This window comes from Balaenoptera acutorostrata, chromosome 16, assembly GCF_949987535.1.
Source record: "Balaenoptera acutorostrata chromosome 16, mBalAcu1.1, whole genome shotgun sequence".
Lineage (NCBI taxonomy): Eukaryota > Metazoa > Chordata > Mammalia > Artiodactyla > Balaenopteridae > Balaenoptera > Balaenoptera acutorostrata.
Window position 1 is genome coordinate 58,279,928 of NC_080079.1, and position 19,237 is coordinate 58,299,164.

Genomic DNA, 19,237 nt, shown 5'->3' on the forward strand with positions numbered 1-19,237 from the left:
AGAATCACCTTCTAAGAACCAGGCCCTGTGGTGGGGGAATATACCAGTGAAGACATAGTTTCCCTCTCCCTGGAACTGAGAACTTGTGCCAGGGCTGGCAAACTGCAGGCTGCAGGCCAAGTCTGCCTGACCATCTGTTTTTTTATGGCCTGCTAGCTAAGAAGGGTTTTTACATTTTTTTTAAAGATATGAAAAAAATGTTAAATGAAGGATATTTTATGAAATGTGAAAGTTATATGAAATTCACATTTCAGTGTCCATAAATAAAATGTTATTGGAACACAACCACTCTCGTTTGTTTACCTTTTATCTCTGACCACTTTTGTTCTATGGTGACAGAGTTGGACATTTGCCAAAGAGATTTTAGGCTCTGGTAGAGTCTAAAGTATTCACTATCTGACCCTTTACAGAAACAGTTTGCTGACTCCTGGTCTCCTGAAGCAAAGAGGCTGTGAACAAGTATTTGCAGGTGCCTTGAGTGTTCTGGAGGGAGGAGTACAAGGATCACGTGACCGAAGAGCTTTCCTCACTGATGGTGGAGCTGGAGGGGCCGTTAGGGAAGGCTTTCTGGAGAGAGATCTTAAGGATGAGTGGGAAGTCTGGAATATGACCGAGTGGAGAAGGTTGTTAAAGGAAATAGTACATGCAAATCCATGAGTCATAAAAGAGAACCACCCATGGAAGGAACGGAAGAAAGTCCAGTATGGCTGGAGAATAAGGAAGGTGAGGCTGAGAGTGGTTTCGTACGTGATCAGATGCTAGGCAAAAGCCGAACATCCAAGAGCATCCTTGAAGGCCATGCTGAGGATTTTGAACTTTACCCCGAGAGCAGTGGGGAGTTGTAGAAGAGTTTAAGCACAGGAATGATGTGAGTGATGGAAACTTTGCGAGATCTCTCTGGCTTAGTGTGGAGGATGAGTGGGGCACTGGAGCAAGAGTGGACACATAAATAATTATGAAGCTTAGCAGTCGATCAGGAGAGAGAAGGCGAAGGTGGAGAGAAGTGTGTGGACTTGAGATGCAGAGGCTTTCTGTGAGGCTCACTTCCCCTCCTGCTGGGCCCTGTGTGCTCCGTGATGGCCTGAAGAACCTTCTTTCCTACGTGCTGGGTCCACATCCTCTTGGACCTGATTTATTAATAAGCATTGATTGCTTGCTGCACACCTACTGTATGTCCATTAGGCAACAGTGCTAGATGTAGAGCTGTATTTATGTAGAATATAAATTTATATTCTATAGGTGTAAGAATTAATAAGAATACATATATTCTTGTTATATATATTGATATTATGTAGATGTAGTTATAGTTAGATATTTATCTAGAATATATATTTATATTCTATAGATATAAGAATTAATAATAATCTATATATTCCATTGAGTGTATTCTATAGAATATATATGTATTCTGTAGATGTGAAAATTAATATGATATGACCAGGTATCTGACCTCAAGATTCTTAGTTGGGAGGAAAGATGGATACTTGAGCATAATGAGGGCTAATAACCAAAGGATCAAGTAACACTCTGAGGGGACAGAGAGTAAGGGTCGAGTGAACACACTGCGAGGTGTTAATTCTGATGAAGAGATCTGGAGAGGCTTCGTGGTGGAAGTGGCTTTAAAACAGAGTCTTGAAGAATGTGCAGGATTTGGAAAGGTGGGGAGATTTGTAATTAATCCAGCTGGAGCAGAACAGTGGACTTGTGACAGTGTGAGGTGTGTACAGGGAACGGCTCGGGGAGAAATGTTGCTGGAATGAGTGATGAGTGGAGGCTTATGGAGGGTGAAGAGGTGGTCCTGAGGCCCCTGATCTGGCTTGGAACTTGACCCAGACTCCTGATCACTTTAATGTTCTTGCCACCTTTATCGAGGCTGTGCTGAGACCGTGAGCGAATTTCAGGAGTGAATCGGCAGGGCAAGGGAAGGCTCTGTCTTTCTCTGATGACCAGGGGCCTTGCGTACCTCATTTCATGACCTCCCAAGGCAGGTATAAATGATAAAAACACACCCCCTCCCCACGACCTTGTTTATAGGCTCAGCCCCTTGCCTCGAGCCAACAGCAAACTGTTGTATCAGTAAGTCCTCTGGGGGGGGGTAGCCCATTCATCCTATGGCTGGTCTGACTGTGCTTCATCTCTGCTTCGACTTTCTTCTTCTGGGTGGTGCTTGCCCCGGCTGTGCCTCAAGACCAAGGACTTTCTCGTCCTTCCTTTCTTCCTTTCTCCTCCCTCCCTCCCTTCCTTTTCTTTCTCTCTCTCTTTCTCTCTCTCTCTCTCTCCCTCCCTCCCTCCTTTCTTTTTTTCAAAAACAAACAACTTTTTATTGAAGTATAGTTGATTTACAATGTTGTATTAATTTCAGGTGTACAACAAAGTGATTTAGTTTTATATATATATATATATATATTATTTTTCAGATTCTTTTCCATTATAGTTTATTACAAGAGATTGAATGTAGTTCCCTGTGCCATACAGGTCTTTGTTGCTTATCTATTTTATGTATAGTGTGTATCTATTAATCTCAAACTCCTAGTTTAACACCCCTTCTTTCCCCTTTGGTAAGTGAGTCTATTTCTGTGAGTCTATTTCTGATTTCTGTTTTGTAAGTAGGTTCACTTGTTTCTTTTTTTAGATTCCACATATAAGTGATATCATATGATATTTATCTTTCTCTGTCCAACTTATTTCACTTAGTATGATAATCTCTAGGTCCATCCATGTTGCTGCAAATGGCATTATTTCATTTTTTATGGCTGAGTAATATTCCATTGTATGTATATGTGTGTGTGTGTGTATATATATATATATGTATGTATGTATGTATGTATGTATACATACCACATCTTCTTTATCCATTCCTCTGTCAATGGACATTTAGGTGGCTTCCATGTCTTGGCTCTTGTAAATAGTGCTGCAGTGAACATTGGGGTGCATGTATATTTTTGAATTAGAGTTTTCATCTTTTCCAGATATATGCCCAGGATTGGAATTGCTGGATCATATGGTAACTCTCTTCTTAGTTTTTAAAGGAACCTCCACACTGTTCTCTGTAGTGGCTGCACCAACTTACGTTCCCACTAACAGTGTAAGAGGGTTTCCTTTTCTCTACACCCTCTCTAGCATTTGTTATTTGTAGACTTTTTGATGATTCTGGCCATTCTGACTGGTGTGAGGTGGTACCTCATTGTGGTTTTGGTTTGCTTTTTTCTAGTTATTGTGATGGTAAGCGTCTTTTCATGTGCCTTTTGGCCATCTATATGTCTTCTTTGGAGAAATGTCTATTTAGGCTTCTGCTCATTTTTTGCTTGGGGTTTTTGCTTTTTTTGATATTGAGATACATGAGCTGTTTGTATATTTTGGAAATTAATCACTTATCAGTCACATCGTTTGCAGATATTTTCTCAAATGATGCAGCTGACAAGGACTTTCAATGAAGTTCTTTCTGGTTCTTGGTCCTGTTGTTCAGGGCTGTGACACAGGATTATTTGCAGTCTGAGTCTTCTGTCCTGTGCCAGAAGGTACTTAATAAATGTGGGTGATGATGACAGGTCCCTTAAGAACAGTTTGGCTGACTTATTTTTAAAAGACTTCTCAAAAATTGTGAAATACAACAAATATACAGAAAGGTGTATAAAACATGAAAGTAATAAAAGTGAATAATCATGAGAAAATTCATGTAACCAACTGGGTCAAGAAGTAGAATATGCTGGTATCCCCAGAATCTTCTCCATGGGTCCCTTCTCCTTGTCTGTCTTCTCACCTTTGATGCATCAATGCTAAGAAATCCTAGTAACAACTCTCTGTCTGGCTTCTGGTCAGAAAATCAGCTGCAGAAGAAGAAAAACAGAGCCTTGGGATTCAGGCAAGCATCTGACCTTTCTTCCAGAGCTGCCCACACAAAGGAGGTCCCGTCTCCATGAGTTCTAGGGGCCCGGCTGACAGTTGTTATGGAAACGTGGGCTCGCAGGATGCTGGCTCAGGTGATGGCCACAGCACTCAGACAGGAGCTCCCATCCTGTAGGGCTCTTCTCTCCTTGCAGTTGTTATATCCTTACAGTAAGAGACTTCTGAGATTTAAAAGACGCTTCCTCTCTCGTGTTACCTTTCTCCCGGTGCCCACCTGGTGCAGCCGCACCTCAGCATGGTAGCTGGAGCACTAATGGAGGGAGAGAATGTTGCTTTTGTTCCAGGAGAGATTGTGGGTCCTCAGGTGAGAATATAGCAGAACTAAGAGTTCAGTAATAATTCACTAACAAACTTGACTTGCAGCCTTCCGACATTGTTTGCCAATGGCTTTTTCTAACAATGGCCTTGGGCGCCTCTCTGATTAGAGTTTGTATCTGTGGAAGGAGGCCCATCTGAATAGGCACGAGGGGAAAAACAATTTCCATCGGAAGAGAAGGCTGAAAGGCTTTGCCCTGTCTTCCAGGAGAACGGTGTGTGCCTTTTGAGATTTCAGTTCTCGAATCACTTCCCCCAGTAGCTCTTCAGTATTTATACTGGGTGCATCGCAATTAGATTTGCAAATTCAGAAAATTGGGGGCATAGGGAGGGCTGCTGTGAGGAGGGAGGGAGGCCCCTGTGTTCGCAAGTATGTGGGCTGCACACACTTTCTTTTGGCTTCCTGTTGACTATTTCTGACTTCATCTTTGGGCTGGACCTGCTACTTTGTCAAGTGTGCCCTCCTGACAGAGGTCCGCAGACAGGGAAAGGGTGTGGGTGCCCCAGGGGGTCGCAAGCCGCCACGTCCAGACACTCGGTGTGCTCTGTCTGGGTGGAAAACCTCATCTGAAGCCAGATTGAATCACACCAGTGTCTAAGACATTCTTCAACCATGTTAGGCAAAAGAGTCCCCCGCTGACAAGCTGGGGTAGAAGGAAACCTGATATAATTTTGGAAAAACCTTCTTCGAGAAAGAAGGTTCTCACAGCTGCCGAGCCTCTCCCCAGTGTTCAGGGTTGGAGGGGGTCCCAGGCCACAGGGAGGAGATTGATGGGTCCAGGGGTGCCAAGGGAGAGCTGAGGCTTTGCGGTGCTGGGGTGCTCGCCATTCCTAACTCCCAGTTGAAGGAGAAGGAGAAGCAGTTGTCGGAACCCGATAGAAATAGAAGTCCCCCTCCCCTCTTCCCTGGCTGTTGAATTATTGTCATTATTTCACACTAAGAGCCAGGCCAGACTCTATTGTATTTGGCTGCTGTGTTGGAAACCCAGATCCAGACTAAGGTTGTGGGAACCCAGAAGCAGGGGAGCCTGGGGTTTCAGAGCCCAGCCAGGCCTCCGAGGCGGGTACGAGCTCAGAGCACAGGGAGACAGGCCCCTGTGCAGACCCGGTGGTCTGAGCCTGGGTCCTCATCCTGGGCGGCTGGTAGCATTGCCGGGTCCTGAGTAAATCTGTAAGCCTGGTCACGTGGCCATCTTCCTGCCTCCCAAGGTCTGTCTGACCTGCTAGGCCTTGGTTTCCTGAATGAGGGTCATGTTCCCCATGGGGAAAGGCTGTGGGGGACGACCTCATTGCAACAGCTCTTTTGACCTGAAGCCAAACCACATCCAAGTTCAGCAAACGGAAGAGGTAGAAGAATCTTCAGTTGGTGAGGTCTATAGGCACATATTGGATTAGGTCCTAAATCGTGGTAGAAATCTTCCTGGAACGGGACAAATCCTTTTGTAAACAAGAACATTCATCTTTTTTTGACTGACGTGCCTGGTGAGGCACGTGCTTCTCAGAAGCCCAGTGACATCTATTCCTGTTTGGGATTTAGTGTTTGTATTTGAAAATGTAGCCGCTTTGAGGAGCAGCAGTGTGGGAGCCAGCACTCCTGTTCAAGCTTCAAGTCATGGAAACTGGCCTGGTTGAGCCAGGACATGAGCGGTGCCTGGGAAAGGGCTTGCTTTTCCAGTGCCTCCTGAGCAGACTTTTAATTTACTCAGTCAGTACATACCTCTTCATCACTTGCTGTATGCCACACACTCTGGATATTTAAAAAAATGGACCTTGACTTCAAGGAGCTTTCAAGCTAATTGGGGCAATCTGACATGCATGGGTGAAAAGACAGCTAAGGCTGCCAGCCAGGGCCTGTGCAGTGTTGAGAGAAAGGAGTATATTGTGGGCACTGGCGTTGGGACAGGGGGAGCAGCGGGGGTCTGTCACCAGGAAGACGGCTTCACTGGGCCCCTGGGATTTGATGTAGCAGGATGAAGATGGGTGGAGAGAAATGCAGAGGGCATCCCAGGGGTGGGAACCGCTGGCCCAGAGCTGTGGAGGATCAAGTCCTCTGAGAGAAGCCTGGTGGGTGAGTGGACTTAGTGAGGAGCAGGCAGGCCTGAAGACCAGGCCTTGAGAGTCTGAGTTGTGTGCTGTGGGCAGTGGGGACTGGGGAGAATTTTGAGATTCCAGAAAATGTGAACAGAGTGAAAACAAAGCAGAATAGAACAAAACCCAGAATTCTTTCAATCACTTTTTAAACATGCTGTTAAACCTCCACTATGTGCTGGCCACTGTTCCAGGCTCTGAGAATATGGAATGAGCAAATCTGGCCAAGGCCCTGCCCTCCTGGAGCTTACCCTCTAGTGGAGATTGATGGGAAATAAGCACCCCCAGGTATAATGTTTAGGCAGTGGTAATGGTTATGAGGAAGAGTGCAGCAAGCTAAGGGGATGGTTTGGGGCCATGGTAACAGTGGCACTGTTTCTGGGGAGATTGTTCAGGTGCTGTGCATTTCCTGCTACAGATGCAATGAGGGCTTCAGAACTCTCAGTGAGGCTGGGAACTCAGGGCCCTGTGGTATGACCCTGAGCTGTGAAAACTGATGCATTCCCTTCTCCCCTGCTCTCTGGGCCTGCGCTAGCTGAGCTGTTGGAGCCCCGAGGGACCTCGTCTCCGTCCCCTGGGTCCTACCTTTCCTGGCCCCAAGGCTGTCCCTGTTTGACCTGACAGACACACCCTGGGCTCCATGTAGGGGGGCCTGGCTACTATGAGCATGGCCTCTCTGGGCCTTAATTTCCCCTCTGTAGCATGAGGACTAGGTGAGTGGTCCCTAGACTTTCCATGGGGCACTCAATTAAAGTTTAAAAATCATAGAGAATATCACAGGGTTGCCAGTTGTTTATTTTGACAGGCAAGAAAGAAACTGTCAAATGCCAGCTCTACCATCATTGTCATTTCATTCAAAGGGCATGTTAATATCCAACCAAGGAGTGATGACATAATGTCAAAGAAAAGGACAGTTCTTCCCTGGGGAGGAGTGTTGGCTGTCTTTCGCCGACACACACACGTTACATTGTACTGCTGTTTTCCATTTCCACACTCTGTCCTGGAGAAGCACTGCTTGGAGACCACGGGACCAGAGGGCCTGAGAGCCAACCTCCCAGGATGCTTTGCTGTGGGGAGCCAGATCCTTCCCGATCCTCAGGTGGCGATGGGCTCCCTTCCTTCTTCTGCTTCTCCCCTCTTGACCCTCCCACTGTCTCTCTCTCAGTAACTCCTCTCCAGAAGTGGGGACTCTCCAAACTGTCCCGGGCTTCTTTTCAGGAGGTGGGAGAGAGGAGGAGCCCATGACCTCCCTGACCAGATGAACTGGTCCCTCAGACGTTGAAACTCTGCGTCTTTGGGTAGGATTCAGGATTCAGTTGTTCCCCAGTCATGTTCACATCCTTCTTTTGATTCCATCTGCCTTTTCCCCACTAACTTGAGTCATACAAGTTAACTTGGCTGTGATTTGGAGATTTCTGCCTTTTTTTTTTTTCTTTTAATGGAAATGAGGGTCTTGGATTTCCTATGGGTCTTAGTTATCCGTATCCAGTCTGTCCTGATTAGAAACAAAGCTGGCCACCACTTTGGTGAAGAAGAGAGAGATGGGGTTTGCTGTCTGGCAAATCTGAATTCCCATCCTGATGAGCTCTTTATTAGCTGTGGGACCTTGGGCAGGTCATTGTCCAAGGTCCCATAAGTGCACACTCTGGCACTTAGTGGATAATACTATTTACTGAGCTCTCACCACCTGCTTTGCCTTCATCATCATGGTTGCTCCTCACAGAGACTCTCTGAGGAAGGTATTTGCAAGCCCGTTGTTTGGTTGAGGACCCTGAGGCTGGATGGGGTGGAGTGACTTGTGCCGGGTTGCATAGCGGGCACAAGGGGAAGCCAGGAGGCGGACTCCGGGGACAACACCTGTGCCTCCCACCATTCTTGCGCCGTCTCTCAGCCATGTGTGGGCCTACCCAGTCTCCTGTATGAACAAGCTGTGTTTCCTTGAAGAGGCCCCCAGCCCTTCTATGACCCTAGGCTTCTTATTGAAGGGAGGGAATCAGCCTATACAAGTTCTCAGGTCCCTCACAGCTCTGACCTCTATAGATCTATGACTCTGAGATGCATTTCATTAAAAAACAAACAAAACAACAACAACAACATATTTTTTGAAGGGGTTTGAGTGCTCTCCTTGAAACAAGAACTCATACTGGATTGCTTTCCCATACAATGCCAGATTCTTCCTACAAGGAAAAGGGATTTGTATTTAGCGTATGGGCCTGAGTGTGGTTTATAAGGCTGCTCTGCTAACCGTAGACCTTCAGAGAGCCTTAGTGCCTCAGTTGCTCATCTTTAAAATGGGCATAATAGTGCCTAACTTGCAACCTTGTTAACAGGATTAACCAAGAGAATACAAGGCATTCAGAAAGTTACATCCATTATCACTCTTTCTGAATTTATGGTCCTGCCTCAGACTTGCCTGCTGTGGTTACAAGTGCTTCCTCAACTGGAAAACAAATGTGATTTTTGTCTTCTGACCGGGGCCCCTGTGATGGTTTTCTTGTGTCTGTGGTTCTTGAGCCATTCTCCCAGGACAGGGCCGGCTGCCCTGCAGAATGGCAGCTCAACCACCATGTCTTTGCAGGTGAGTGGGCCGGCTTGGAACCGGCCCGGTCACTCTGGCTGAGGGATCAGAGCTGAGGTCTCGGCTAATGCAGTTCCAAGTCTCTGAGGTCCAGATAGTGAATTCTGGACTGTCACTTATATGTTCCCATTTTATTAAGCTAATTGATTGAGAAGGAGATCTTTATTTTGCAGACGTGGTATATTGGCTGAGATGGATGCATCAGTCCTGAATTTTGGACTGGTGGGTTGACTTATTAATTTTAAGCAGCAAATGTGGCCATTTGAGAACACGTCTCACCACGGGATATGGTGTCTAATGGGTCAGTTTATTCCCAAATTGGCACCCCCCCTCCCCTAGGCCATTTCTCCAACTCCCTCTCCCTCTTCATACATGGTTGATTATAACCGGATGTCTGTACTACAAAATTTTGTTATTTAGAAGCCATAGGGTATAAGATGATTGTTTCAGTGCTAGTAATAAACAGCATTTTATAAGGAGAGTCCATCTCTTCTTTGTACATTTTGCCTATCCTGAGGCAGCAAGGAACAGAAAAAAAGACATGGCCTTCGGTCTTAGAAGAGACTGGATTTAAATTTCAGCTCTGCCACTTACAAGATGAGTGATCTTGGAAATTACCCAACCTCTCTGAGCCTCGTAACATTCCTACCTTGCAGGCTTGTTCTGAGGATTAAATAAGATGGTGTAAAACTGCCAAGGAGAGAACATGGCTTGTAGAGACGAGAAGGAGTCAAGGATTTCCTAAGAGCCAGCTGACTCCCCTTAGTCCCCAGGGCACTGGTGAGCAGCTTAGAACAGCCCTGAGAAGGGCCAGAAAGGACCCCCATCCTCTCCCAGCAGCTTACACCACTGGGATGGGGCAAGTGCAGGACTCAAAGTCCAGATGTCAAGGTCAGGCGGTTTCAGAGCTAGACAGAGCCTTGGGGAGTGTTTACACAGCCCCTTTGAGTTTGAAGCAAGGAAACCTGAGGCACAAGGTGGTCATCGACTTGTTAAAGGGCACCTGGCCTTTTTCTGCTGTCACCTTTTTCCTTCCGCGATGACCTGTGTCTTCAAACACAGCACGGGGGACTCCTAGAAGTGAGAATCTGGACACTGCCCCTGGAAAGCCATAGCTAAAAATGCACGTGATGTTGAGGTGTCTTACCAGGCAACACGATGGTTTTCTGACAACCCAGAGCAATTGGCTTTGTCCGAGCTTCTTTTTCAGCTCCTGCGGCCTGAATCTGTGGTCACCCTGCCCCTTCCCTGGATGTGTAGCCTGTAGTTAGCAGATGCAGTAGCTGCTGGATGGGTTCCTCTGGCACAGACGTGGTGCCCCATGTGCATGTGGGGTCCCGGGGGCTGGATGAGGAAGCTGCAAGGTGCAGGGGAGGCTCCGTCCTGACAGAGAGAGGTCGGACCATCGGAACTTCCCAAGGGCAGAACCCGATTCCACCACCCGCTGACGGCAGTTCCTGGTGGGGGCCTGAGTCTTCGGTGCCTCGTTTCCCCGTCCCTGAGTGCCAGAGTACCCACCTCCTCCCTTCTCTCCCTTTGCAGAACTCTCACTGTGAAAATCCCAGCTGGCGGTGCCCACATGCCGCTTTATTTGCTTGAGCTGCTTGAGGTAATCGGCCTAATCCCTCATACGCAGGATTATCGGTACCTGGGAGCATCCCAGGGCTGGGCCACCCTTCCAGGATATGAAAGAAGCCGTTGGGGGCAGGGGAGGACATTTTCCTCTTGGCCTGTTTGGAAGGAGTCGGGGCGGCTGGAGGACCGTTCCCCAGCCTTTAGGCCTGGGGAAGACCTGGGGCAGAGGGACAGGATGGTGGCCTGCCCGGAGGTCCTGGAAGCCCCATGGGTTTATGGGTGTTGGTGCTCAGGCATTTCTGGGTCTTAGGGCACAGGATGCCATCATCATTGCCATGAAATAGAGCCTCTTCTAAAAGCTAAAACAGGCCTATGGATTTTTACTCAGTGGATTTCTAACGTTTTTTCCTCAGAAAACCCCTTTACTCAGGTGCAGTCTAGCACAGAACCTTAATAGGTGAAAACCGCTCAACGTAGTGGTGCTTTGATTTTCACGGGGGCCAAGGGCCTTGCCTCCTCTGCCATCCCTTGCTAACCCCCTAAGGCACCTGACAGAACACAGTGCTGGCCTCTAAGGGACAGAAAACTATGGGTTTAACCCACTGTTTCCCCTCATTTCCCAGATAGGGACTCTGCTCACTCAGAGAGGTTAAGCGAGTGGCCAGGGCCACAAAGCGTGTGCCTGGCAAAGCCGGGGCTAGAATGCAGGCCTCCTAACTTGCAGCCCAGAGCTCTTGGCCCTGCTACTCTCCTTCTAATAGGAGACGAGGACTTCTGGACTCCTGCTTTGTGGTCAGTTGAGGGCAGCTGCACGCCAGGCTGCTGGGTCGGTTTTGCTGGGTGAGAGGGGGCAGGGAGAGGCGGGGAGCTGCTGCCGGGGATGGCGTGAGGATGGGGGTCTCAGGCAGACTGAAGCAGGATCCGTCAATGCAGGCTCAGGAGAAACGGCTTTTTGATGTCGACCAGGGAGATTTGAGGACAAAGTGGGACTGTGAGACACAAGGGGAAGACAGATGGAGGTTTCCAGGTCCTTCCTTTCCCCACAGCCCTCTGGAAGTTGAACAACCAGGAAATGCCCCATAGCACCAAGGCCCTGGGCAGAGAGAGGTGCAGGCCTGGGGCTTCCAGGGACGGGAGATGCTCTGGTCGCAGTCAGTGCTCCACCCCTCGGGTGCCCCAGGCCCTGCAGTCTTGGGCCAGGATTCCCTGTTAAGGATGCAGACGGCATGAGGGAAGCCGGGAAGCCGTCTCCTCCTTCAGCAACATCTGTATAGAGAACCTCAGTGCTGAGCAGGAGGGCTCACAGCCTGTCAACTCGACCACGTTCGTTTCCCATCTGCTGCTCTGCTCCATGAAGGGTGATTTTTGGTTCCAAACTGGTTCTTGGTAGAGAAAAAGAACCGTGTTCCTCTGTCCTTGTTTTAACCACCGTCTTAAGGCACAGGGACCTTGAAGAAGGGTCTCTGTGGTACACGCAGTACCCAGACGTGGGCTGAATTAAGTGTTCCTGATGGTAATAAACCTCTCCTGGGCGCTTTGTGACAGCCCGTAATCCTTCTGCGCGCATTATCCCTGGGAGGAAGTCAGCTCAGGTGCTTGTCTCTTTCTGGTGTCAGACAGCGGGGATTAAATTCTGACTGTGTCTTCCTGGGCCAGCTGCTTAAGCCCTCATCTGCAAATGAGTGCATTCAAACCCGCCTTGTAGAGTTACTGTGACGATGCTTGGAAACGGTGGCTGGGTATTGTGATCATCATTACTTATTAGTAATGTTATCTATTCTAGTTATCGTGCTTGCCAACAGTTGACTTCCCGTCTGCTACAGCTCTCCTTCCCTCCCTCCCTTTTTTTTTTTTTAATTTATTTATTTTTATTTATTTTTGGCTGTGTTGGGTCTTTGTTTCTGCGTGAGGGCTTTCTCTAGTTGCGGCGAGCGGGGGCCACTCTTCATCGCGGTGCGCGGGCCTCTCAGTATCGCGGCCTCTCTTGTTGCGGAGCACAGGCTCCAGACGCGCAGGCTCAGTAGTTGTGGCTCACGGGCCCAGTTGCTCCACGGCATGTGGGATCCTCCCAGACCAGGGCTCGAACCCGTGTCCCCCGCGTTAGCAGGCAGACTCCCAACCACTGCACCACCAGGGAAGCCCCCCCTCCCTCCTTTTTATACTTCTACCCTCCCTCCCTCCTTCCCTCCTTCCCTCCTTCCTTCCCTCCCTCCCTCCCGCCCTCCCTCCCTCCCCTTCTCCTTTCCTCCTTCCCCCTTCCTTCCTACCTTTCACCAAGATGCATCAAGTGCTTACTTAGTCTGAGCTCATAATGTTTCATTGTTGAGGATACAGCAGTGAACAAAAGAGACGAAAATGCTTCCCCTCATGGAGCTTACAGACAGTCGATGATGATTAAAGTATTCAGGCTGCCAGATGGTGGGATAAATGCTCTGGAGAAGCGTGGAGCATGGATGAGGAGTGATGGGATCGGGGAGGGTTGGAGGGCTGGGGTGTCATGTTCAAGGGCATGGGCAGGGAAGTGCTCCCCCGTACGGTGAGGATTTGGACAGAGTGTGCGGTGAGGGAGCAGCCAGTGCAATCAGCCCCAGCTTGGAGTGGGCCTGGAACATTCTGGCAGCACAAGGAGGCCAGTGCAGCTGGAGCAAGCAAGGGAGTGAGTGGGAGGCTTGTAGGATGACGGCAGGAGCGGGCAGATTGGGGGGTTGCACTGTGTGAAGTCTATGACTTGTGCTTCGACTGGGATGAGAAACCCCAGGAGGGGGTCGGCACGGCAGCGACATGATCTGACTTACATTTTGAAGCGTAGTTTTCCTCCCAGGCGATCACTGCTTAAACAGCTTCCCAGATCTAACTGAAATGTAACTAAACCCGAGGCAGACTTGGAGCTTTGCAGGGGGTGGGTGGCCTCAGCAGGGATGATCAAGGTGACTCTGGAATCCTCCTCCATCCCTACAGGTGTGGTGCCCAGGGTGGCCTTGGCACCTGGCACCTGGGGGTGAGTGAGCCCAGCTGGGCAGGAGTGGCAGAGGCTCATAGGGAGGGTGTGGCCAGCACAGCGGGCCACCTGGAAGGACTTGGCAATGCCAACATTCTGTTCGTGCCCAGGGAGATAACCAGGCCCTGCCCAGCAAACTGCAGGCAGGTGGGGATCTGAGAGTTGAGCCATGATGCCATCTTTGCCCACCCTTCATAAAGAAGCTGGTACTTTCAGAAAGTGCTGTGCTCCACCTTACCCCAGATTATATGGCGGGATGTATCCCTATTTACAGAAGAGGCTTTGAGAAATGAAATGACTTGTCCAAGGCCATCCAGAAGAGCTGGACTTGGGTGTCTTTTGATCCTCAGAGCTCTTCGTACCACACCACAGATTTGAGGCTCCCAGTATACTGGGTCCAGGGAAGGAAGGGTGAGAGACAGAGAGACAGCCTGGATCTGAGGACCCGAAGCGGTGGGGTCCTGGGGTTAGCACAGGCCTGCTCTCCCATGCTGAGCCAGGGCAGCTCCCACTGCTGGGGAAAGCTGGGACGTTTGAAGGTGAGACGTGTTGCCCTGTGGGGCTCCCACACCCAACCCCCCGTACCAGGCCAGGTGGAGGCTTCCCCTGGCCCTAGGAACGCTCGGGCTCCAGATTACAGGCTGGCGAGGCAGGGATCTGCTTGGGAGTGATGGGTTCCCTTGGGCTAGATTTGATGGAATCACCCTCCTGGGGAGGCAAAAAGAGGGAAGAGAATAGAGCCAGCTGGGGGTGTGTGTCTTGGCTTGGTGGTTCCCAGGTAGGCAGGGTGGCACTGGGCGTGTGACTTCCCTCCAGGCCCTCCATAGTCAGGGTTGGCATCTGAAGGCATGGCTGAGGTTCCGTCTCAGGCTTTGGTCTTTGACCTGGTGCTTCGGGGGAAATGCCCAAACATCCAGCAGGTATGTGCTCCGGACAGTGAGCACCTGGCAGGTGACTATGGCAGGTCCAGCCAGGCCTTTGGCCGCAGGGGACATAGGAGGGGCGAGGCCCTCCGTGGCCATGTCAGAAGTCACTGAGGGGGATGGGGAGGAGGCAAGAAGGGGTGAGGCCACGTGCCCAAGCCCGGCCCGTGAGAGGCTGCCCGTGTGGGCCTGCGATGGCGGGGGGCTGCCGGCCACCCTGCTCCCCAGTGTCCACGCAGCCTCCTGTACTTGCACCCTCACCCTACAGCCCTCCCCATCCTGCAGTCCAGGCACTGAGATTAGAGACTGTCAAGTGTTGTCCTCAGGAGGCAGCTATGGCTTCTTTTGCGCAAGACTTTGGTGGGAGAGAGGGCAAGACGGAGCCTCAGGACGCTGGCTGCGACTGGACCTCCGCTTTCCAGGACGTCCCCAGGCCCCGCCCAGTCTCATCTTTTCCCTGCTCCTCCCTCCTCCGTATTCCTCTCTTCCCTCAAAGGCATCCTTTTCTCTGTTTCAGAAAATCTCTGATGGTCTGTCTGAGGCTTGGGCAGCTGGAGCCTGTAACTGGTGGGGTTCTCTCTTACACACACACACACTCTCTCTCTTTCTCTCCGTCTCTCTTTTTTCCCGGAGGATGAGCAGGAATCAGGGCCAGTTCACTCCTGACACCAGGGGGAGCCTGTCTGGCCCGACTCAGGAGTCCTCCCGGCAGAGTGACGGGGTCCTTCTCTACAGTGGGAAGTGGAAGGCGTGGGGATGGAGGGATGCCCACTTTGCGGGGCACAGGAGAGACAGCAGTGTACTGGGACCCAGGGGGCAGCCTCCCTCTGGTCCGCAGTCGCCTCATCACAATGGGAGGTTGATCTAACGGAGCTTAGAGTCAGAGGGACCTAAGAGGTCACTTGGTCCAGGGATGACTCTGTAGGCATCCCTGCCCCCACTGTCCTGGGGGAGTGCCGCACAGCTCCTGCTGGAACCTGTCCAGAAGCTGGGCATTCACTTCCTGGTGGCCTGTTACCTAGCTGAAGCCTCATAACTGTTAGAATCGCTGCTCATTTATCCTCTGTTCTGTAATTATTTATTACGGTGTCCCTCCCAGAGCCCCCAGTCGATGGCGCAGTTTTAACTGAATATCCTTGGAGCCAACCCGTCCCACAGCAGCTGTAACTACCATGCCCCAAGCCCTGTGCTAAGCACTAGTGCATTGCTTATCTCACATAAGCTTCACCACCACCTTCCTGGGGTCTGCATGTCTGTCCCCAATCTTACATGGAAGAGGCTGAGCTGATGAGCTAACATGTCCCAGGTAGCCAGCTTGTAAGTGGCAGAGCAGACCTAAGCCCAGATGGGCTTGCTGCTTCCAGCCTGAGTTCTCAGGCTCTGTGTGCCTCCCCTGAGAAATACCTGCTCTCAGTTGGCCTGTCTGTAAAATGGGGATCGTTCCACCTGCCTGTTGTATTTATTACAAGGTCTAAGCAAGATAATGCAGAGAAGGCACTTAATTTTTAGTTGCTGGCCCCCAGTTCTGGCTTGGTAAATGGTGGTCAATCGTTATTGTAATGGGCTCTGTTCCTTACCACTCCTTCCCCCAAACCCACCCCGTGTGTCCCCAGCAAGACCACTTAACCTCTCTGGGCCTCCGCCCCCTTTCTCCAGAGCAGGAGTTACACCTGCTCCCGATGGGGAATGCTTGGCCAGAGTGAGGTCAGTGGTGCAGAGGGGCTTTCCGTCCAGGCCGAGGAGCGCTGACGTGGCCTGGCGTCAGGCTCTGTGATGTGCTCGCCTCCCTGCTCCCCCAGCTCCCCACCCCCAGTCCTGCCTCCACAAGTAATTAATTACGCTCACAACATCTTGTGTAAGCAAATAGTAATGAGAGCATTATCTCCCTTTCGTCTGTGTTTTTCCTTGCCTATCATAAAGTAATTAAAATAATGAATGACTTGTAAAACAGTAGGTAAGAGGGCTGGCAAGAGAGCGTTATCTGCCATATACCTCTTGTGCTCTGAATTACTGATGCATTGAAACCACTGTGACTGGAGAGGACTCTGTGACTCCCGGCCCTTTGCATGCCGATTGCCTCCTCCAGGGTCAGCCAGGTGGCTGGGGAGCCTGCACCCCCAGGATTGAGGAGCAGAGAGCTAGCTGGTCCTTCAGGCCCCCAGGCTGTGGCCCTGGACCAGCTCAGAAATGTCTCTGGGAGGCACTGCTCAAAAGGAGCCATAAGAGCCTCTGATTTGAGGGCCCTCCCTTTGCCCTGATCTCTTCCGTGTCAGGGCGAAGGGAGAGGCCAGGATTGAGCTGAGGGTTACGATTCATGTTCCATTTCACATCAGGGCAGTGATGACCAAGTCAGGTCAGAATGATTACAAGCAGTGGTGCTCGAACTGGGATTCCCAGAGCAGCAGCTGCAGCATTACCTGGGAACTTGATAGAAACGGGGGTTTGGAAGTGGGGCCCAGCACTCTGTGTTTTCACGAGTCCTCCAGGTGGTTCTGACGCTGCTGAAGTTTGAGAACCACCGCTAGAGTGTCTGCGCTTCCAGGAGAGGAGGGAGGTGGGGAGACTAATTCACGAAACGTGTACTGTGTGCCGTTGGACACTATCTAACCCGGCCAACACCTATGGGGCAGGCGATATTGTCCCCATCTTACAAGGAAGGGGCAGGAGACTTGCCTCTACACCTTCAGTTACTAAAGGGTGCCACGCAGCAGGGTCTCTGTCTCTTTCAGGACACCCACCTGTGCAGCCTCCACGTGGCTGAGACTCGGGGCCCTAACGGGTCATTGGGACTGGCCTTAGGTGGCTTGGGCAGCTGGCTCCACAGATGTCAGCAGGCGGCCCCCAAATATGCCCACCCTGTGCCCCTGCCCCAGGCCTCCTTTTGGACTTTTCCAGCGCTGGGGGGCCCAGTGCACTTGGAAATGAAACATGAGCGCCCGGTGTTACTGACGCTCCATCTGTTTGCCCAGCATCCCTGAGTCGGGGTGGCTGGCGGTGGGGAGAAGCAGGCATCCAGGAGCAGCTTCCTGCCTGCCTGCAAGTCCCCAGGTGGATGACTCACTCAGTGCCTCCCAGCTCTCCTTTCCTCATTCTGGCCCACCCCCACTCACTGCAGATAAAGATTTTCACCTCTGCCTCTGGATTTTCCTCCTCACTCCAATTCACAATGATCCCCAGGGTCAGTTTGTTTTGTTAATTAATTCTAGCATTTTAAATGATGAACGTAATTTTTGCTGGCATCTTTTTAAACATCTGTGTCCGCAAAAATAATCTCAGTGGTTATTTGAGTAGGGGGCCCAGTTACATTTAAATTTTAGACAATGAATGTGTTTTTAGTATGAGTATGTCCCATGCAATATTTGAGACATACTTCTACTGAAAAATTATTTGTTGTTTATTTGAAATTCAAATTTTGCTGGGTGTCCTGTATTTTATTTGGCAACCCCTAAGCCCAGGCTCTGTAGTCGGTGAGGGGCTGACATTCATAACCCTTTTTATTCCTTCTTCCATATTTATTGAGCCAACCATATACTAGGCTCTCTTTTAGGCACTCAGGATTCAGCAGTTGGGGGAGGCAGACTGTAAATGAAATAAGTAAGAGAATTATGGAGTGTGTGAGAACTTTTAAGTGCTTTGGAGAAAAACAAAGCAGAAAGGCAGTGCTGTCAGAAGACAGTTGGAATTTTAAAAGGGTAGCCAGAGAAGAAGTATTGAAAAGGTGATATTTGAGCAAAGATTTGAGAGAGGTGAGGGAGTAAACTATGACCCTCCATGGGAGAAGAGTATTCTAGGCAGAGGGCACAGTGTATGCAGAAGTGTACAGTTTAGGACCCCATGTGGGGCTCAGTTATCTGATGAAGTCAGCCTTGATCCTCAAGCACATTTTTAGCTACAAAGGGGAATTTATTTCCTCCTGTAACTAAAAAGGTCTTGTGTGGATTTCAGGCACAGCTGGATCCAGGTGTTCAAAATGATGACATCAGTATTCTGCCACTTCTCCTAGTTTCCTCTGTGGTGGCTTCATTCTCAGGGAAGGATTACCTTTCTTATTCTTTCCAGCAAAAGTCCCAGGCTTGAGTCATACTGGGTTGGCATGGGATCACATAACCATCCTTGGCCCAATTGCTGTTGCCAGAGGGATGGACTGGTCTGATTGACGAGTCTCCATTCCTGGAGACAGTGTGGACCTTCAGTCCCTTTTGAACCACACAGACTGAGATGAGGAGATGGGGATTTTTTTTAGGAAAGTAGGGTGCATCTGTGAGAAGGGTATGAAGGCTGGGCAGGTGGAGATTACAGAATGCTGACCTCACTTCCTGTCTAGCCACTCCGTGACCCTAGACAGGATGGTTTCCCTCCTGAGTTTTATGACTTTTTTCTTTAAAATAAGAAGAGAATAATTTTATTCTTCTTTCTTTCACAAAGATATTTTAAGAGGAAACAAAGGAAAGATCCTTTTTAAAAAGATTAAAAAAACAATCAAAGCCATAATCCGTCCCTTCTTCCCAACCCCTGTACCTTCAAGCCAGTGCCCACCTCAGCGGGGGCCCGTCTAGCTTTGATTCTTTTGGGTAGATTGTGTTTTTTAAATCCGCTTGGTGGCTACGTCTCATCCCTTGTTCTCTCTGTTGCCAGGAGGCCCAGAAGATTAACAATGGCTCAGGCCAGGCGGACGGCACTCTCAAGCCAGTGGACGAAAAAGAGGAGGCGGTGGCAGCCGAGGTCGGCTGGATGACCTCCGTGAAAGACTGGGCGGGGGTGATGATATCTGCCCAGACGCTGACCGGCAGAGTCCTGGTGAGTCCCCAGCTCCCTCCTCACACGAGGAAGTCTGCTGTCTGGTCCGTGATCTCT

At 50.0% G+C, this 19,237-nt stretch overlaps 1 protein-coding gene across 15 annotated transcripts in view; it reads left to right on the forward strand.

Annotated features, from left to right (window-relative positions):
* Positions 1-19,237, forward strand: part of KCNMA1 (potassium calcium-activated channel subfamily M alpha 1) — a 751,659-nt gene that overhangs the window by 204,826 nt on the left and 527,596 nt on the right. For all 15 annotated transcript variants that reach the window (XR_009005699.1, XM_057531254.1, XM_057531255.1 and 12 more), the window contains exon 2: positions 19,019-19,180. Coding sequence is in view for 14 of the 15 variants with exons in the window: in XM_057531254.1 (XP_057387237.1) it covers positions 19,019-19,180 (162 nt within the window). In the remaining variant the exon portion in view is untranslated. The remainder of the gene's footprint in view (positions 1-19,018; positions 19,181-19,237) is intronic.